Source organism: Clupea harengus, chromosome 22 (genome assembly GCF_900700415.2).
Source record: "Clupea harengus chromosome 22, Ch_v2.0.2, whole genome shotgun sequence".
In the NCBI taxonomy this organism is placed as follows: Eukaryota; Metazoa; Chordata; class Actinopteri; order Clupeiformes; family Clupeidae; genus Clupea; species Clupea harengus.
The window spans coordinates 285,916-305,731 of NC_045173.1; the positions used below are offsets into that span (position 1 = coordinate 285,916).

Consider the following 19,816-nt stretch of genomic DNA (forward strand, 5'->3'; position numbering starts at 1 on the left):
GACATAAATGTGTATTTTAATGAATATAATCGAATGCAGGGTCTCTCAAGCAGTTATTTAATTGCCATGGGTGTTATCGATTTTCCAAAACCCCATTTATTTCTTTTTAAACCTGGAACGTGCAAAAAGGCTAATATGCGGCAGATGGGTCCCCCCCTTATGTGCCGTGGTTCTGCTTAAGGTTCCTTCCTGATTAACAGGGAGTTTTTCCTTGCCCCTGTTGCCATTGTGCTTGCACAAATATTTTGATACCTCTTGTAAATATTTCGTAATTGTCTGGATTTACATGTTGAGCATCTGATGCTCCAGGGGTCCTGCCTGTTTTGCAGGCTCTGTAAAGCGCCTTGAGACAATTTTATTGTTTTGGGGCTTTATAAATATAATTTTATTGAATTAATCCGCTGCATACAAAATGACGACGGTCACTCCCACACTCTACAGTGTTTGACTGGATTGGTACATGACGGCTCCATATATTAAGAATCTTTAATATTTCTATTAACAAATTATTAACTAATATTTCTATTACAAAATGTAACCATATATTATCATCAATTTCATGTCCTAAAATGTTATATTTCTGAAATATTTGCCATTCGAGTGTTTAATCAGTGGTGTGTTTTATTTATTATTCTCAGTTTCTTTCTTGAAAACGTTGTTTTTCACGGGACTTTTATTTAGAAACTTTTAGCCATATTTGCTAGCCTCATTCTATATCCGGTTTGTACTCACCATTGAGTTAACACTATAGTGTATATCTATGTTAACACTGCTCAAGGGGTGACTGAAGCAGTATGGCGTCGACGAGCCGGTATGTATCAACAGCTAGCGAATTTATGGTTTGAGCGATAAGAAGGGTAGGCCGTATCTTAAAATGTGCTGTCCAATGACATTAACGTGTTGAACACATTGAAGAAAGGACGTATTTAGGCTTTGCGTTCTATTTTTCCGACCTCCCAACGTTACTAGCGATAGTTAGCTAATGTTAGCTGAGAAGCATCGTGGCGTTCTTGGAACAAAGCTATGACAACCTGTTATCTAACGTTAGCTATGCTTGCTAGATGAATAAGTTAACTACGTTGTATATCACTACTTCGTTGCTACTTATTAACCACTGATACATACTGACAATCCCACGATTACGAACTGCAGCACTAACAGTTCGGTGCGTGTCGTTCCGTAACCTTTCATTGTTGTTCGTAGTCAAGTTTAGTACTCGGTTGCTAGCTGGCTAACAACAACAGTTACAAAAAACAGCATTACATGATTTTTACATTATATAGGGCTGAAAATGTCGGTCTCTGCCCAGGTCTCGTTCCGAAATTTCCTTGGGTTTCAAACGGCCACACTGTCACTTTTGCAATGTCGCCACCTTTGTTTGTAATAGACAACTAGTCTGGGCCAGTTGGTAGGACGGTCTACTGTGACAATGCTGATACTACATGTTATACAAGCGCTATCTAAATTGGACAAGTTGAAGGGGGATACAGACCGTTGTTGCCTCAAAATTAGGGCAAGTCATTAGCCCTGTTTGATGCTGCTGTTAAACTCGGCCAGGGGACAATATCGTTGCGGTGTCGTCCCTCCTCACTCTATTTTCGAACTAATATTGCCTGTTTCTATTGTATTCTATTGTGGCTGTTATGCCAATCTTGGATATTTAAGCAGTTTGTTTCGGTGGGATGCTGGCTCGGATTAGAAACCCTAGAAAGCCTAGTTGATAACCGGCCAGACAGTGGCGTGTTGGCCAGTTTATGCTGATCGGGAATCAGCTATGATTCAGTTAAGTTTGGTCAGACACATGCGCACATGTGTGTGTGTGTGAAATAAAACAAAGTTACCTTGTCAGCTCATGCAGATTGTTTCAAAAGTCTCAACAATAAACCTTGACATTTCTTTGTTTGATTTTTTTTATTCAATATACATGTGAAGAATAAAAAACTTGATTCAAGGCAATTGGTGATTGGATAACTCTGAAACAATGATCATCATACTGGAAGTGTGCTGGACTGGACATCTGAAACAAATGTAGATTCTCTCCATCAGTATAAGGTTAGATATCTGTATGTTTGTAGTGTTTATTATTGTTCCTTGCGTTAACAGAAGCAACACTATTTAAGTACTCCTTAAGTACTTAAGTTGTATCACATATGTGAAATTTGAATAGCATATTCTCCATGTGTTGGGACTGGACATTGTTTGATAGAACACTTAGAGAAAGGGAAACTCGCTTTTATGTTTTTTATAAACCTGCTCCATATTTCCCCATCTTTACATAGGACAAAAACAGCTGAATTGATCGGTCCAGTGTTGAGTTTTGCCACTGACATCCTAATCATTTGATCATTTCTGGGCATGGTCAGTAGGGGTGGAATGGGCAAAAATGTGACGATTCGACAGTATTGCGATATTTGGCCCACGATTCAATATTATTGCGATTCTTAACATATTGCGATTTGATTCTGCGATATATTGCGATTCATGTCCCCCATATTATTCAAAGGCATTACAAAAAATTAGGAAAATAAGACTGCTCAACTCACTTCAAATGTCACATTTAATTCTGTGAACAACATTATCTTCTACACATAACAACATTATCTTCTACTGCAAAAACTTGTCCTTGAACATTCAGGACAGAGGACCTTAGTAATTATTCTCTGAATAGGAGACCTCTCGCATGAATGCTGAGCTCCCAGCACATAAGTTAAAATTATTTAAATACAATAGAGTTACATAAAGCAGACTTAATAGAGTAACATAAACCTGAGAATAATCATATAAATGAGAGTAACTTAGAGCTTCAATCAAATTGAGAAAAATAAACAAAGATGTGTACTGCTAGAGTCCAGTCCAGTTGGCTGCAAGGTCATCAACCAAAATGTAAAATTCATTTGGGAATATTGGCATTTTTGTTCAGAAAAAGGAGTTGGTCAGTCCCCCCAGGATTTCGTGGACCTTTTTTGTGATAGTTGCGGCCTAAAATGACTGATTTCGCGGGGGCTTTTCCAACAAGTTGCGGTGAAAGTTGCAGTGTTTTTTAGGTGTTTGTTGCGATGAAATTGCGGGAGCAAGTGAAAGTTGCGATAAAAGTTGCGAATTTCTCTCTTTGTAATTATAATTCAGTTATTTGTTGAAAAATAAAGAATTAAAAAAGAAACATTCTTTAAAAAAAAAAAAACATTGAGAAATGGTCCTCTAAATAACCTTACCAACATGCCAAACTAAAGATTACCAGGACTACAAAAATGTAGCATAACAGGCTGTTCTGCCCTCTGCTTATTTAGGTCAGAAAATGTATATTGCTTGAATTGTTGTTATGGAAACGAACACAGTATAGTATAGGACTTTTACTTTGACATCATTCATTTGTTCGTCTCGTGGGAATGGCAACAGCTGTTAGACAGTTATCTAGAAACATAGCTAGTTATGCTATGTTATGCTAAACACGTAGGGGGAACAGTGCATAGGATTTACTTATCCACAACGAAGTGCACCTGTTGGTATTACAAAAGGACCACAAGTAAGACTGAATAAAATTTTATGAATCTCAGCCTTCACATACAACGAAAAAAAAAAAAAAAACAGCCTATGTCACTGTGAGCTGTTTCGTCACCTGACGTCCGGCCTGCGTTTCTGCCGTTCTCATTCTATGCTTATCAATCTGTTTTGCTATCCTTGTTGATTTATTTTATCTGTACAGGTGTTTAAATTAATATATGAAATTGAACAACATAAAGTCGTCCAATTTCAAGTAATCCATTCTTCTACACTAGCTGCTACCATATCTTCAATCCAAAAGTAATGTTAAATCTCCATAGCAACAGCTCTCGAGGGTTTGGGAAATAATCGGATGTATTGCTTCCTTCATTATTCACTGCAAAATAAATAATGTTCATTACATTTCATAGATCTATTACCAGACTCTATGTAAAAAGGGCTACACCTTGCGGAAAATCATAAAAAGCCAGATCTATTTCTGAATCTTCAGTGCGGACATGGGCTGCGTTCAATTTCCATGTCTGGTGTAGCCATTGTCATTGTTTACAACGGATTAGAACTCTGCTAGTGTCTGCACCGTGTCCACAGGGCAGAATTTCCGCCCTTGGAGTAGCGGAAGGGAGTAAGTTGTGGGAGACGACAATGATTTGTCAAATTTGCGGGAAAGTTGCGGTGATGTGTTAAAATTGCAACGTCGCGCTGAATTCGCGGGGAATCGTTGAATTTGCGTAAATTGGTGCGATCGCAATCGCAACTTCCTGGAGGGTCTGGTTGGTCAACATGCTCAGATGTTAGAGTGCTCCTCTGGGCCGTTACTATATCTCCTGCAGTGGAGAACACCCTTTCAGCAGACACACTAGTGCCGTCAATGCTCAGGTATCTTTTAGCGAGTTTGGCTAGGTAAGGACACATTGTGCTGCATATCAGAAATGGCCAACAGAAAAGCGAATTATTCTGAGACGGCTCCTGTTACCATGGAAACAAGATACTAAAGCTAGCTTCGTTTATTGTTTCCATGGTAACAGGAGCCGTCTCAGAATAATTTGCTTTTCTGTTGGCCATTTCTAATATGCAGCACACGAAGGTACGAGAACGGAGGGCAAAGAAAACGGTGCATGGTCTTGGTCATGCATATTTCAAATTGTGTATACGTACAAACATTTGTATATTTGAGTATATTTCACTGCTATAAAAATATAGAAAGCAGGTGTTTTATGGTTGTTTACATTTGTCTTCTCTGTCACTATTGTGACAAGGAGGTTGGATTTTATAATGAATCCCCTTTGCAAGAGGTGAGATTCATGAGAAGATAATGATCAGAGGAGGATATCAAATCCAGCCATGGGGGGAGGGGGGGTGCATCTGATAAAATACAACAATTTAATAATGATAACAAATGACACACAAAATTGCTGATCTTAAATTAACATTTATTTAACACTGTTATTGTCTGCATTGTCTCTTTTTTCTTAAGTAGATCTGCGCTCTACTTATTATTTTAAATAAAAAAAAATGTCCACAAAAACTAAACTCTGTATAATAAAAAACAAGGTCCGTATTTGGGTTAAAAATAAAACAACTATGTGCAAATGTTTATTGTCTTCCAATTGGTAGACCAAGTCCTCAGATGAAAAAAAATATATATATATATACAATCTCTATTCATGAAGTTTATATTACACAGAAAAATATTACATTTATATCAAAACTGTCCATATTTGTGTGTTTTAATGTTTTTTTTTTTTTTTTTTTTTTCTAAATATGGAAACCGGCATTTTTGTCTGCCACATCACTTCCACCAAGCTGATCTTGCCGTTCCTCAATTTCTGTTCAGTAATAAAACGTTTGCAAACAGCAGAAATCACCAAACCTTCATCCAATCATCCTACTGCCAATGGGTGATGGCAATGCTGCTTTTAGACTGGCCTCTAACCTGAAAACTGCCTGGCTTGGTAGTACCTGCCAGGGGTATGGTGTTTCTGCCTATGCAAATTAGGACATAACCGTTGTCGGTGTCGGCCGCCAATTACCCGCATCGTCGGGTGCTTGCTCCGTAGGTTGCGAAAGTCACGAAGTGACCGTCATTTCCACAAGTGAGTTAACGTGAACATTAGCTTTATTGAATTCAATATTCAAGAATCCCCCTAATATAATGGTTGGGGAAACACTGGCATAGATCTCTCCAATCACGTTTGTAAATTGTCGATACACCATTTTGCAACAGTCCGTGGTTCAGCTCTTTGCACACCACCCAATAACACAACTTGTGATTAGACGAGAGAAACATTTCTGCCAGTGATCTCAAAAACCAAAACCGTAAAGAGCTGTTTGTACAGTTGTTCAAATAAGTACATAAAACTATCGCTTTTATTGCTGCAGGACAGTTTTTAAAGTAAGTCGCTACATACATCCTTTACAGAAATATTTTTAAAAGTAATGAGTGCTTCTGCAATTGTAGGCAACCCCAGATGGTTTTAAACACTGCCAAGTTAGCTTTGTGTATTACAGCACAGACAAACACATATGTGCCGAGGGAGAGAGACAAGCACAAGTGCAGAACCATTTATGTTAGCTAGAAGCCCATAACATTCGTTCCCAGTAAAGCTGATAACGTTTACGCTACCTTTCGGACTGCTGTTATTGTAAGCCCACTTGTCGAATCGCTATCTCTAGCTTATTAGCAAATGCAACCGTTTGTAGCTACCGTTGGGTTTCTTATAACTATCTAATCAGTCGCTTACAATAGCAGATTGTTGACTTGAGGTGAGAGGAGAGGTTCATCTGTCCTGTCTTCATTCTCCGTCTCAGCTGACAGCAGGTGCTTCTGGCTTTTGCCACTTGGGAATAGTTCTGCTAGCTGACTATTAATGTTGCTCTACTGCTGGCAAACTTTGCACTGGCATGCGCATGGATATGAGCGCCGTCTATGAAGAAAATATGTTTATGTTATGTAACAAGGCAAACCACATGCTCACCAACAATACAAGGTTTATGTTTTGGTTTTTTTAAATTATTGTTTTTTTTGGATAATCGGCCGATGGGAGCGCAGGCCACTCAAAATGCCAGATATCGACCACTAGTAGAAACCTTAATACTTGGGAAGTCCGCCTTGGAAGACTTTTTTTTTTTAGCTAGTCTGACATGCCTTGATATTTTTGTATATTTCACCTAACTAAAAACATTGATGAAGAAGTGGCATATAAGATTATATTCTAGAACAATAACAACATGATAGTAACTGGAATGTAGTAATATTGGTTATTTAAAGTGACATTATGCAACAATTTGACACTTTTTGGGGTATGGTTTTATAGGCAACTAGTTTTGGTACCATCCTCAAATTCATTTTGACAGCATATGGTCATGTGAAGGACAGATAAACACCTGGGTCTTTCCCCACTAGCCATCCAGGATATGCCCTATGTAGTTCTGTGTTCTGGGCTGGAACACCTTGCCAAAATGGAAGAAAAGCTTTCATAGCAAGACATTACCGGCTATACTGCCGCGGGTTGCCAGGTTGAGGGCACTGAACCCACACAAATGAGCACAAGACATTAAACGTTGACAATGGCAAACAACGATGAGTCCTACACTATAAGTAGATCAGCTAATGTATAGGTTCCTATTGTTTTCAAATTATAAACCAGCTCATATGAATTAAAATTCTCTGTCAGTGTTGGCTAGATGCATGGCTGGCTATGTAGCCAAAGCTAAGCCTGTTACCCTGCATAACAAGCCCACAAGCCCTAGTGGTCCAAGAGGCAGAGGATCTAGAGGAAGAGCGACAGAGCGACAGCAGGTCCTGCATACCTGTCAAGTTAACATGACTGAAATCTGTGAGGTCAGTAATCGAATTGAATTGTTACATGTGCGAGGCATTTCGTAAACAGGTCTGATTCGCCTCAAGATAAGAAGTTGTTCAGTAATGCTGAATATTGAAACATGGTTGACTATTGTAGCCTAATACTACACAGACAGAGTGAGCCGCACAGTGCAGTCCGTAATGTGCTGAGATCCCTGAAATTCAGTTTATGAGATGTTGAAAACCATGTTAAATGTATGAGTCTCACGGATACATTTCGACTTGACTGATATGGTCCTGGTCCAAGACGCAGAGTGCAACGAGGAAGATCGAGAGGAGGAGCGACAGAGAGAGAGAGAGGAGGTAGTGTCTAATGCTGGCAACATTTGATCAAATTCTGTGGTTGTCACACAATTGAATAAAGCCTTCTAAAACATGGTTTCTAGTCAATAAGATAGATAACTAGCTAGGGATAGGCATGAGTAACCTTACTCTTTGGACGTCAGTATCCCTTCAACGTATAGAGTAATTGTGTTTGTAAACGGAGTCAATTTAAAGTCAAACTTGCTATATTTCTGTGACACTGGTTGTTGCCTGCGGTAGTGATCCCCCTTGGAGCGAGTTCTTCAGGGGTTGCCACTACCGAACGACTTCATGACAACTGAGCAAAGATTGGCTGCAAGATGGCATCACTTGACCTTTTTTTCTGGTCTATCTTTTTTCTTGTCATTTTTGGACGGAATTCTTTCATCTTTTTGATGAAAATATCTCCCTCCTCGTCTGCCATTTTCTTAATCCTGAAACTATGCAGTCCTCCAGTCTAGTCCAACTACATTATGATAATTATGGAAAAATGGGCTTTTATAGGACCATATATGCAAACAACAAACAATCACACAGATCATCTTTGACTCATCAGGGGGGTATTCGTCGTAGCTCGCTAAGCGGTTTAGCGAGCTAATTTACAGGCTAAGATAAAAAAACGCCCCTCTTTTTGGTTCGTGGAAGCAACTTTTGATAAATCACCATAGTTACATATCGATTAGCACTAACCTGCTCCAGGGCAGGCTAACTTAAGTGTAGCTGGATAAGCTTGCCACACCCCCGGAAAAAGGAGGGATCCCATTGACCAAGGACTGATATTAGAGTTAGATTAGCGGAGGGAGAGAGTTCTTTGCGATCGCCAAGATCCATTATTCTTGTATGAGCGCTACCGATTCAGCCGACAAGGAATCATTAATTTACAAGACCTTCTCGAGTCATTTATTGCAAACACCACAGTCGAACATTGACTGTCTTGGGGGCTTTTTTGCGAGTGGTACATTTTTGTAGTGTCAGTGATGCGGAGAACAAAGCACTCATAATTATATGAGTGTTATTAGTACACCATAGCATATCATTATTGTAGAAAATGATTAAGGTGGACTCATGATAAGAATAGAGAGAAATACAGACAATTTATTTTCACTGCTTCAATTTATTGCATTTGTTATTAATACATTTAGTCATTTAACAGACGCTTTTATTCAAAGCGACTTCCAAGGAAATGTAAAACTACATCGAGGAAGTAGGTGAGGGGAATTGAACTAGCAACCATGCAGATTCAAACCGGTAGAGGAAACCTCTGTACCAAAGCCAGTGGACACTTGCCGTCAGGTATTCATACATAGATATCACCCTATAAACATCCCAACACACCTTGCTCTCACAGCGGTGGTGGTGTTGAATTTTGCCATGATTATGGTCTTGTATTCTTCATAAGCGTTCATGTTCATCTCCTACTCGCCAGCGGAGAAAAAAAGAGCCCTTTTCTTTGAGTTTAGAACCATTATACCGTTAGAAAATCATGGTTTTGGTGATCGACCTTTCCTGCCTTTTGAAGTAGGACGTGCACGCGCAAATGCCATGATAACTTTAGCCTGGTTGAAATTAACCACATGATTAGGATGCGGATCAGCCGTTAACGAACCGATATTTGCTGTTCTCAATCAGCTCGCTAATCTTAACGGGCTAAAAGGCCAATTGATTAACTTAGCTTCAATCCATACGACGAACGTACCCCAGTTCATTCCACAACACAATATAATTGTTTATTATATGGCAACGACAATACCAGCGTTCTGATTGGCTAATGCATAGTCATGCCAGCCACGTATTGCCCTCCTCACCGGTCGATACAGATCCGTATTGCCCTCTGATGACATTTTTACTATCCAGATGAAAATGAAAACATCAACAGCCATGAGGAAATTCAGAAGAAGCGAAAATGTGTTATTGAAAGTGATGATGAAGACTAGAAACTATAGTTTGAATCACTTCTGTTGTTACTTTACTGTAAATTAAAGCCATTTTAGCTGAGCCGTGTTGTCCATTTTCTATTGATCATTGTAACTTGAAGTTAGCAAGTAATTGGTTGCTACGCAACACCACATTCTGTCGTGAGAAGATTTGAGAGCTGAACAAAACAACATGTTTTCTATTAACAACTACCATTTTGTTTCATTTACAAAATGAAAGGAGCGAAAAATGCCATATAATAAACAACTTACTAACCTCGACCGTTCGGTCGTGCCGGGAAATATCAAACTTCGGCTTTGGCTCTCGGTTAGTAAGTAGTTAACATTGACTGGAACAAATGACATCTCTCATAGTGATGCTTCCCTAGCACTCTAGAACATTCCCTGGCACTCTAGAACATTCCCTGGCACTCTAGAGGGTTCATTGTTTGAGCAACTTTAGTGGGTACAATTGATTTGACCAATTTCACTCATTACATGTTTTTCATGAAGGCAATACTAGCAAGCAAACTTTGCCTTCACAGTCTTGTATCAAATTAAGTTTTTACCATCCCCTTTGTTTACAGGGCCGTGTGTGTGTGTGAAATTTATGAATCTTACTGTGGTTGTTTATTTGTGTCTTAACCTTATTTCTATAGTGGAGATTCCCTACCCAAGGTGACATGCCCAAACCACCCTGATGCCCTCCTGGTGGAGGATTACAGAGCTGGGGATATGATATGCCCCGAGTGTGGCCTAGTAGTTGGTATGTTCTGAATGTGGCTTCATTCATAGTACAATTCATAGTGCATGAAGGTTCAAATGTGGTGGGAGATGTGATGTATTGACCAGCTGCCTGTTAATCTTCATTTGTAGGTGATCGAGTGATTGACGTTGGTTCTGAGTGGAGGACGTTTACCAATGAGAAAGCTACTAAGGACCCCTCCCGAGTGGGAGATGCCCAGAACCCGCTTCTGAATGGGGGAGACCTTACTACAATGATAAGCAAGGTGAAGGGAATGTGTGGAGAATATTGTGATGGTCATGTTTTCGACTCTGGCTTGTTGTTGAGGATTGTATTTCTCCCTAATCAGATCATTTCAGGGGGGGGGGGGGTTCCAAGTTCGTGGTTTAGTGACAAACATGAGTAAGTTAAGTCCGAACAAGTCGTAAACCTCCCAAAAGAGGTAGGAGAATGCTAGGAGAATGAAGCCATAGGGCTCTTCTATTATAAGGTTTACCCTTTTACGCTTAACTCTCTAACTTATCCAGGTTAGTCACTAAACCACGAACTTGGAACACCCCACAGGAGTGAACAAATCCAAACTTCAGTCCAAACTCCTGCTGAACCACTCGAGTTATGTGAACCCATGAATGTGTCAAGCACAAGTCTCTGTGTAGCATGTTCAATGTGAGAAGTACTGGAGAGTAGACCAAGTTATCACGCTCCAAAACAAGGGGCACATATCAACTAAAGTAGTTCCCTGGGTTTTCAGGTGGCTGTCCGGGAATGGGGGGTGGGTGGACTGCTTTTCCGCGTTCTTAAATCCTGTTCTTAGCTAGGAACGAACACTTTCGTGAATGCCAGAATTGTCCTGGGAAGTTCATAAGTGGAGTAAGAAGAAATTTCTTCTTGACTTTTTCTTAACTGTGTTCGACAATGAGGTTCCATTGACGTTTGATGTTGACGTTTTTAGTGAAGAGATCAGGGAAGTGATTTCAGGGAGGTCAATACGTGTGAAGGATTATGGGAAGTTAGAGGTAGTCATAGTGCATTGTGAAAGGACTACAGGTTCATGGAGGGGAAAAGACAGTCATTCGAAAGGGTCATAATCATCTTGTAAATGTGATTACAAGCTAATATTTGGCCTACTCAGACTAGCGATGCCTCTGTTTGAAACACTAGGTTCCTGTGTATGTCTGTGTATTGTACAACATAGCTTTCCCTTTTACATTGACTGACAAAGCCGTTTATCAATGTGTAGGGAACTGGTGCTGCAAGCTTTGATGAGTTCGGCAACTCAAAGTACCAGAACAGGAGGACCATGAGCAGCTCGGATCGAGCCATGCTCAACGCTTTCAAAGAGATCTCTACTATGGCTGACAGGATCAACCTCCCCAGAAACATTATTGTAAGTGCTTTTACTATTCTTTGATATATGACCGTTAACCAGTGTGTGTTAAAGAACAGTTTTCAACCCATACCCAGGTCATTTGAACTGCACTTGCTGCCCAGCATTCCAGAGCCTCTTCACTGTTGAGACTAAGACTGATGTGTTATGGCTACTATATAATAAAGCTGTGAGCTTAGGGCCTGTGAGGCAGCTGTTTTGCAAACTAGAGATTCTAGTGTTTTGTGTCACACACTTTGGCCTTCTGTTTATCTTTCTGTCCTGTTCTGGGAAGGAGGTGGTGTACACAGATATCAGTTTCTTGACAATTTCTTGCATGGAATAGCCCTCATTTCTGAGAAAGCAATGGAGGGATGTGTTTCTGAAGAAAGCTTTCTGTCTGACCATAATCAGAAACACACGTAGTGAGGCTCCAGATATTTAGATAACCCAAAGAAAGCCAGCTTTAGGAAATTGAACAACAGTTTTTAGTTGCACAAACATGATTGCAAAAGGGTTTTCTAATGATGAATTAACCTTTTTAACATGGTAACTTGTGATAAAATGGACCTTTTACACCTAGGTAGATTGAAAAACCTGTTTCCATCTGTAGTAGTCAATTATGTCAACAATGTCTACACTACATTTCTGATACATTTTATGTTGATAGAAAAATGTGGAACTCTCTTTACTACTCTTTACTGGCTATATCTTATGTTGGCCCGTCAGCGACATGCAAGTGGCCATAGTGGGTGTCATCCATGGCTGCAATCTTAAAAGCCCTATTGCACACAGCATCAGCTAATGCATCTGACAAATGGCTTTGTTTTCTTACAGATATGGTTTAAGTTATGGTTTTAGCATAACTTTGCTTCGTTTGATCACATTTCCTAAAGTGACAGTTGGCTTGCTCATCAAAATGGCCACCAAAGGTCAGTCAAATTTCAGCAGTCAGTATTTGCCGTTGTAAAGGGCCAAACTTCACAGGCTCATTTTTAATGGCACATAGAAGCTATGTACCAAATATGAAACAACTCGTCCACAAGGGGCGCTGAAATAAGCTCATATCTCAGGAACTGAAGTCCTTTTTACTCTGATTGCTTGAAAGCACCCATTCCTGTCAATTTCCACTGCCAAATGTTCCCACCATTTGAAAGTAATGAAAGAAAATGTGAGACATTTTATACATCATGCATAGACAGTTCTGACAGTTATTTTAGAAATGTGGGTGCGTACGTTTAACCATAATTGGAAGAACAAACTGTAATTCAACTATACTATATATAACCTATATAACATTGTAACTTTATAAAACCCTCGGTCAAATGCAAAGTTATAAGGTACAGGTTTTTTTTTTTTTACTTAAAATCTTGCTAGCTTGCGAATTTATCAGTGCTTTAATTGTTGATGTAGTCGGATGTTACCGAACTTCGTTTTAAACAAACTGTGTGATTGGTTAATCAGGAATTAAGTAAGCGTTCTTCATTAAATACCATTCAGTGAAGTATCTGATGTTTTTCATCACACTGCACACTGCCAATGTTTGCTTTGTCACGTTATGTCAATGGAAATTGGGATGGACTTTTACATGCTTCTGAAAGAATATGCTGCTGTTGTGCGAAATTCCCTGATAAACAAGTTCAGGCCTCTGCGATTTCAAGTTGGCTCGTTCAGAGTAAGAGACTTGTGGAAGACGGCTGTCTTCTATTACATTACAGAAATGTACAGTTCCTATCATGTAGAATCAACATATTAACAATGACATAGGGCTGAGGGGAGGGGGTGTCAGGAGGTCAAAGGGGAGGTCTATCTCTGACCAAGGGCTATAGCCAGGTAGGGCCATATAGATGCCTTTGGCTTCAACCATCTTGTCTTGGCTGTAGACAAACACCAACAATCAGGATCTAATACCTCTAGCTCCAAGACACACAAAAGCCAGGAGCCGTGTCTGATGGCTCCCAACATAGACAAAATGGTCTGATGTATAAAATTCACCTAAATCTAACCCTTCTGATGGCAAATTGATAAATGCGATCAATTTAGATTAATTAATCACAAAGCATCTAATGAATTTGATTTTTTTTATGTAAAGTATTACATATTTAATTGTTAAACAGTAAAAAACACATTTTCTGTTCACATCACATGATCTTGTGAATAAGCCTGGTAAATAGTTTTTCACTTAGAATAAAACTTGAAAAAGAGCTTGCCGTGCAAAGAAGATGGACAGGAGTATTCAGACCTTGTTTGGATATACTGGAGCTTACCAACGCACAGTGCATCCAGCGGTTTAAGACTTGACTGTCAAGCTTTTGTCAGCCACTTTTATCAGCCATCATCAAAATAATAGTTCCGTCTGTCTTTGCATCGGAGTCATTCCAGACGGTAGATGCTGGGATGCACACATCATCAATGACAAGGGGTTTGACTATTTGTCTATTATTAAGCGCTCAATAGTAATCTACACCTGATCTAAAACTGGGAAGTACCTTTTCAAAATCATCATCTCAACACCTACAAAATGTCTTTATAAATAGGCCTTGCACATGTTTTTGGTTAATTTACTTGATTGTTGGATTTATGTGATGCATAGAAACAAATGCTTTCATTTGAGGCTAATCGGAATATAGTTCTCCCCTTCCACGGATTTGGATAAGATTCACAGGGTCAGTGTTCCAAAATAGACAAGGATGTGACCCATTTTTCTGTTATTAAAAAGAAGTGAAGTGTTGTGGCTGTGATGAGAGCACTTAGGGGAGAAAAGGGCCCATAATGCGATAGACATATTTGCACTTCTACTCAGTTCAAGTAGACAAAACTTGTGTTAGATCCTCCAAATTGCTCAAAATAAAGGAAATATTCTAAATCCTGAATGGAAGTTTGTTTTCTGGTTTGCTGTGGACTTTCTGGTATGTGTCCTTACTTCTCCCTAAAACAAAGTAATGGCCATATGATTAATGTGTGAATAGAACACTAATGAAGGGCTGGCTGTTTCTGCTATCCTACCAGTGTTGGGACTTTGACCTCTACATTTCTCTTATTTAGGGTACTTTTGAAGTGATTATTTGTTACTAGATTTACTGGGAGGAAAAGGGCTTTAGGTTCCAGATAAATGCTTTTGGTACAAATGGTGCAGAGATTGAACTCAAGATTCCAGTTGGCAAACTTGACCAACTAGACTGATCTGTAGTCATGATTGTGTAAGTATTAGACGGCCCCAAAGCCTTGCCCAGTGAGGAGACCAGCTAAAGCTGACAGTGAGGACACCAGCTAAAGCTGACTGTGTGGCCCCAAAGCCGTACCCAGTGAGGACACCAGCTAAAGCTGACAGTGTGCTTGGACAAGTCAATGATTGTGGATACTGGCAAATGACCATGAACTGTGGAAGGTAGTACTATAAATGAAGGCTAATGAAATATTTTCATCATCTATTAGGACCGGACAAATAATTTGTTCAAGCAAGTTTACGAACAGAAGAGTTTGAAAGGCCGGAGCAATGATGCTATTGCCTCAGCCTGTCTCTACATCGCCTGCAGACAAGAAGGAGTGCCCAGGACCTTCAAAGGTTACTATCAATACACTTGAAATATACTGCATTAGTAATGGTTACATTTGGTGTGTCTCACCTGGTCACAACCACTGCAGTGTTTCCCCTTTTGTATTATTATTATTGTTGTTGATGTTGTTAAAATTGTCATTAATATTACATTTACATGTATTGATTGAAATAGTAAATGGGCTAATTCTTAAGTGAGATTTAAAAACATCTTCTGTACTAGAGCCTGATGGATATAGGTTTTTTTAAGGCCAATACTGTTGAAAATAAATAATAAATATAGGCCCCCCCCCCAAATATCTGACCATCTAAGTGCTGACCAATACCCCCCCCCCCCATTCTGACTAGAAAGTAATTTGCGGCCCACTGATGTGCCTGCATGCATGTGCGTGTTTGTAACCGCTGCTGCCACGCCCCCTCCCCCTGCACAGATATTCTGCCTATAACACTTAAATATGCGAAATTATCAGGGTACATCGCTAGCCGCCGCCACGCCCCCTCCTCCTGCATAGATATTCTGCCTATATGACGATATTTTCACGATATTCAAGAGTAATCTGGACATGTGTTTAAATATCAAAGCGAATTTATAAAAGTAAAAAAATTCAATGGTGAACTGATCAACATAGGCTCATGTCGCGGACCCCCTGTTGAAAACCCCTGTTATAGTGCGTGCAAAGTGAAGCACTATATTGTTACCCCTAGACGACAGCTTATTATTAGTGTGATTTTATTATTATTATTATGGTGTGTGGAACGCACTATCATTATACCTATAACCGAATGAAGTCTGTACGTGAAGTGGATCAAGCTGCATTAAGTGCAAACTTGGCTGAGAAGATCTATTCAAGTTTTGGATTGGATCTTCCTATGTATAACTAAATTAGCTTGGGTTGCCATCTTAACAGTTGGTCTTTTAGTTAAATTGAGGACTGTAATGTCCGCTATATAAAATACCTGTCAATTAATTCTGCCATTTAAATAATTTAGGGTTATTTAAGTTTCCTTAGCGAGCTAGTTTGCTAGCATAGCAACTAGGCAACCATAGCAGCCAGGCAGCACTGCTGCAAAGCCTAAAGTCATAACACCACTTCAATAATAAGACTTTGGAAAGTCTTCGGTTTGATCACAACCATTTGCTGATGTTAAATAACGCCAGGGGCTTTTTATTTGCCCCATAGGTTAGGTCTATAGTATTAAACTATAACATCTTTAGCTTGTTGGCATTAGGTCAACGCTACATTTCGTCATAATACGGTGTGTGAAATTTCAGCGGTGGCGGTGCTGCATACAGGGGAAACACTGCACTGCATATAGGGGAAACACTGCACTTCCTATAGGGGAAACACTGCACTGCCTATAGGGGAAACACTGCATACAGGGGAAACACTGCCTATAGGGGAAACACTGCCTATAGGGGAAACACTGCCTATAGGGGAAACACTGCATACAGGGGAAACACTGCACTGCCTGTATGTTGTTTAGCCCTTAATCTGTAGTATTTCTAGGGTTAGCCCTTATTCTGTAGTATTTGTTTTCGGAAATTCTGACATGACCTTGGTAGATTAATTGTTCAATGTTGTAATACTACAGAATGTAACTACACATAACATTGCAAATTTGTGAATTGAGAATGAATGTTAATTTTAACAGTTTGAATCTCTGCAGAAATATGTGCCGTGTCAAGAATCTCTAAGAAGGAGATTGGGCGCTGTTTCAAGCTTATTCTAAAGGCTTTGGAGACCAGTGTCGACCTCATCACCACAGGGGACTTCATGTCTCGCTTCTGTTCCAACCTCGGCCTTCCCAAGCAAGTGCAAATGGCTGCCACATACATCGCCCGGAAGGCGGTTGAGTTGGACCTGGTGCCGGGCCGGAGCCCCATCTCAGTGGCCGCGGCCGCCATCTATATGGCCTCTCAGGCCTCCGCAGAGAAGAAGACTCAAAAAGGTACAAAAAAAGAATCATTATACTATAAGACTAGAATTAGCTTTGCCTTCAAAATAAGCAAACCAGCTCAAAGAATACTGACTGGACTTTCATTCATTTTAATTGATGGAGGAACAGTGTTCAGGCATAGTTCATATTGTGAAATATACAGTGCATATGCATATTAGAAATGTCTTTGTTTTGGACATGAAATAAAGAGAAATATGTTCATATTTGTTTGAGAATCACAAGTTGTCACAAGTACAAACTCTGCCCTTATTTGCACTGCCATGTCTTTCATGATCACTAGACTTTGGAATGAGTAGGTGCTTTTCCACTGCAGGAGCTCACTGGCCGTTTTAGGGGGCCGGCACCTTTGTGTGGTTTTCCATAGATAGTAGACGCTTATTGGTGAAAACACAACATGAGTGGAAGACAAGTGCCATTTTGTCACATCATTTACCAGAGGTTACGTGGTGAATATAGCAAAATAAATGATAGCTAAGCTTGCATAGTTTAGGTTGCTAACCTGGTTGAGGATAGTCACAGAATTACATTTCTTAATTGCTGTCATAAATGTTTTATTCTTTGTGTATCCATCTTTCAGGTGTGGTAGTGCATTATAAAAGTCCAGTGGTGGATTGGAATTCATTGTAGTCAATGGACTGTAAATATAAGATTAGCCCCTCCAAAATCCAGTATTAGCAACTTTATGTAACTGTCGGCTTCTCTGGTTTATCGGTCTAATAGTGGTGCTGCCTGGAAAAATATATCATGATTTTGTTGTGGTCTAAATTGATGTTGTGATCAAAGGTGAAATATGACGTTATGTAGGTCCATAGGTCCATAGTTCCTGTAGCGCAATGAAACGTCCGTGCCACCTGGTAAATGCCTCAAGTCCTGCGGTAGAAACGCATCTTTTCTGAGACATGCTCTGCTCTGCTCAAAATATTGATCTAGATGATCTAAACTACTGTTTGCTGAGTTTATCAGATCAATATTGCTGGTCATACTCTAACTATATAACACTTGTGTTTTGTTTTTTAAACAGAGATTGGTGATATCGCAGGTGTGGCTGACGTCACTATTCGCCAGTCCTACCGGCTCATCTATCCAAAAGCAGCGGAGCTTTTCCCACCAGATTTCAAATTTGATACTCCTGTGGACAAGCTGCCTCAGCTTTAAAAAAAAAAAAAAAAAAATACATTCTAAAAAATATTATCCATGGATTTTTGGAGTATTTTTTATAACATTACATTTCTAAAAGTAAATAAGTTCTAGGAAAGTATCAGTCTTATGGGCAACCTGTTGCAGGGGGACAGAAATGTATAGGACACACATTCCAAAGTTATAACCCAGAATTGAATACTGTACTTCAAGATCATTAACAGCAATTTGTGTGTCTGTGTGTGTGTATATATACTGTATATATGTTTAAGTGAACTGAATTTGTTAGTTGCGCGTAGGCAGGTTTCATACTGTATACTTTTTTGTTTTCTAGGAGTGGACAAGGTGTATGTTGGCTTATTTTCCTTATGTGATAAAATAATAATTATTATTCTTTTTTTTTTTTTAAGTTTCAGTTTGTACTACAAAGACAAAGAATGCACACTTGTCCTTAGTGGTGAGTGACTAATGAACACTCCTATTTGTGTGTGTTCACCTGATTGAAATCATTAAGCTACTGCTTCTTATTAAAGATATAAAAAAAACTGACCTTGACTTGTACCAACAGACTTGTTGCTATCATGATCATTACCCATTCACTGTGATATGTAAGCATCAGGTCTTGGACCTCTCTGTTGTGATGGGCTTGTTGGTTCTGGGATGAGCCCTGTAGGCCTAGCACAGCACAAATGTGTCAAGCACCAGGTTTGTGTGTCAGTGTAAACTGGGTTATTCTGAACCAGAACAATGGGCCATCAGCACCTGGCATTCGTCATGGTGAGTTGCAAGTAAAATGACTACGGCGGTTCAATCTTTGTGACGACCAAACCGGTATGTGAGATTTTAGTGGACCCAAAGTCCTTATATTATACATGCAGACAATCCCTTGAAGCCTGCACTCGAGGCCTGAATATTGTCTAATATTTGAAGATAATACAAGCCTAAACCCCCCCCCCCAACATTTCTTGTCCAATATAGGCAATTTGATGACATGTAAATGAGTGAATCTAATGCGGTCTGTCCCTGTTCAGTCTTACTAATGGTCAGGTGTGGCTACACTGATTTCATACATGTCTCTCAAGCCCAGTTTATGGTTGTCCGTTTACAGACACGGAGAGCCCTCCGTCGTGGCAAATCCTCTCCGTGGCCTGACGTGCACCCCCCGGTTTTGTAACTATCTGTCTCCGTATGTATGCCAACATTAGATAGCTGGCTCAGATGTATTTTTCAGTTACAATAACAGGGTTTTTTACATTGCAGTGTCTATTTCCCGGTCTATTTCTTAAAAAATCTAAGCAAAAAAAAAAATCAAACAAACAACTTTTATGTACAATTATGACCATCTACGGAGTTTGGTCCGCCGCAATCTTTTTTTTTTTTTTTGCTTTGCAACAACCACAACCATCGGAGAACCATAAATGAAAACAAGTCCGTCGAGGCAACTGCGTGACCAATGAGTAATTGAGTCGTAGAA

The 19,816-nt window shown here is 39.7% G+C and overlaps 1 protein-coding gene across 1 annotated transcript; it reads left to right on the plus strand.

Annotated features, from left to right (window-relative positions):
• The first annotated feature begins 723 nt into the window (after positions 1-723).
• gtf2b (general transcription factor IIB) lies at positions 724-18,891 on the plus strand. Its single transcript, XM_012820260.2, has 7 exons — positions 724-811; positions 10,239-10,345; positions 10,456-10,589; positions 11,565-11,711; positions 15,126-15,255; positions 16,915-17,196; positions 18,227-18,891. The coding sequence occupies exons 1-7, from the start codon at positions 795-797 to the stop codon at positions 18,358-18,360; spliced, it is 951 nt and encodes a 316-aa protein (XP_012675714.1). The 5' UTR covers positions 724-794; the 3' UTR covers positions 18,361-18,891.
• Positions 18,892-19,816: the final 925 nt, after the last annotated feature.

What these genes read in the sequence shown, in the direction of transcription:
- gtf2b (XM_012820260.2), top strand. An exon ending in ACCTCCCCAGAAACATTATT is followed by an intron (nt 11,712 to 15,125) that starts GTAAGTGCTTTT and finishes ATCATCTATTAG; the next exon opens with GACCGGACAAATAATTTGTT. An exon ending in AGAGAAGAAGACTCAAAAAG is followed by an intron (nt 17,197 to 18,226) that starts GTACAAAAAAAG and finishes TTTTTTAAACAG; the next exon opens with AGATTGGTGATATCGCAGGT.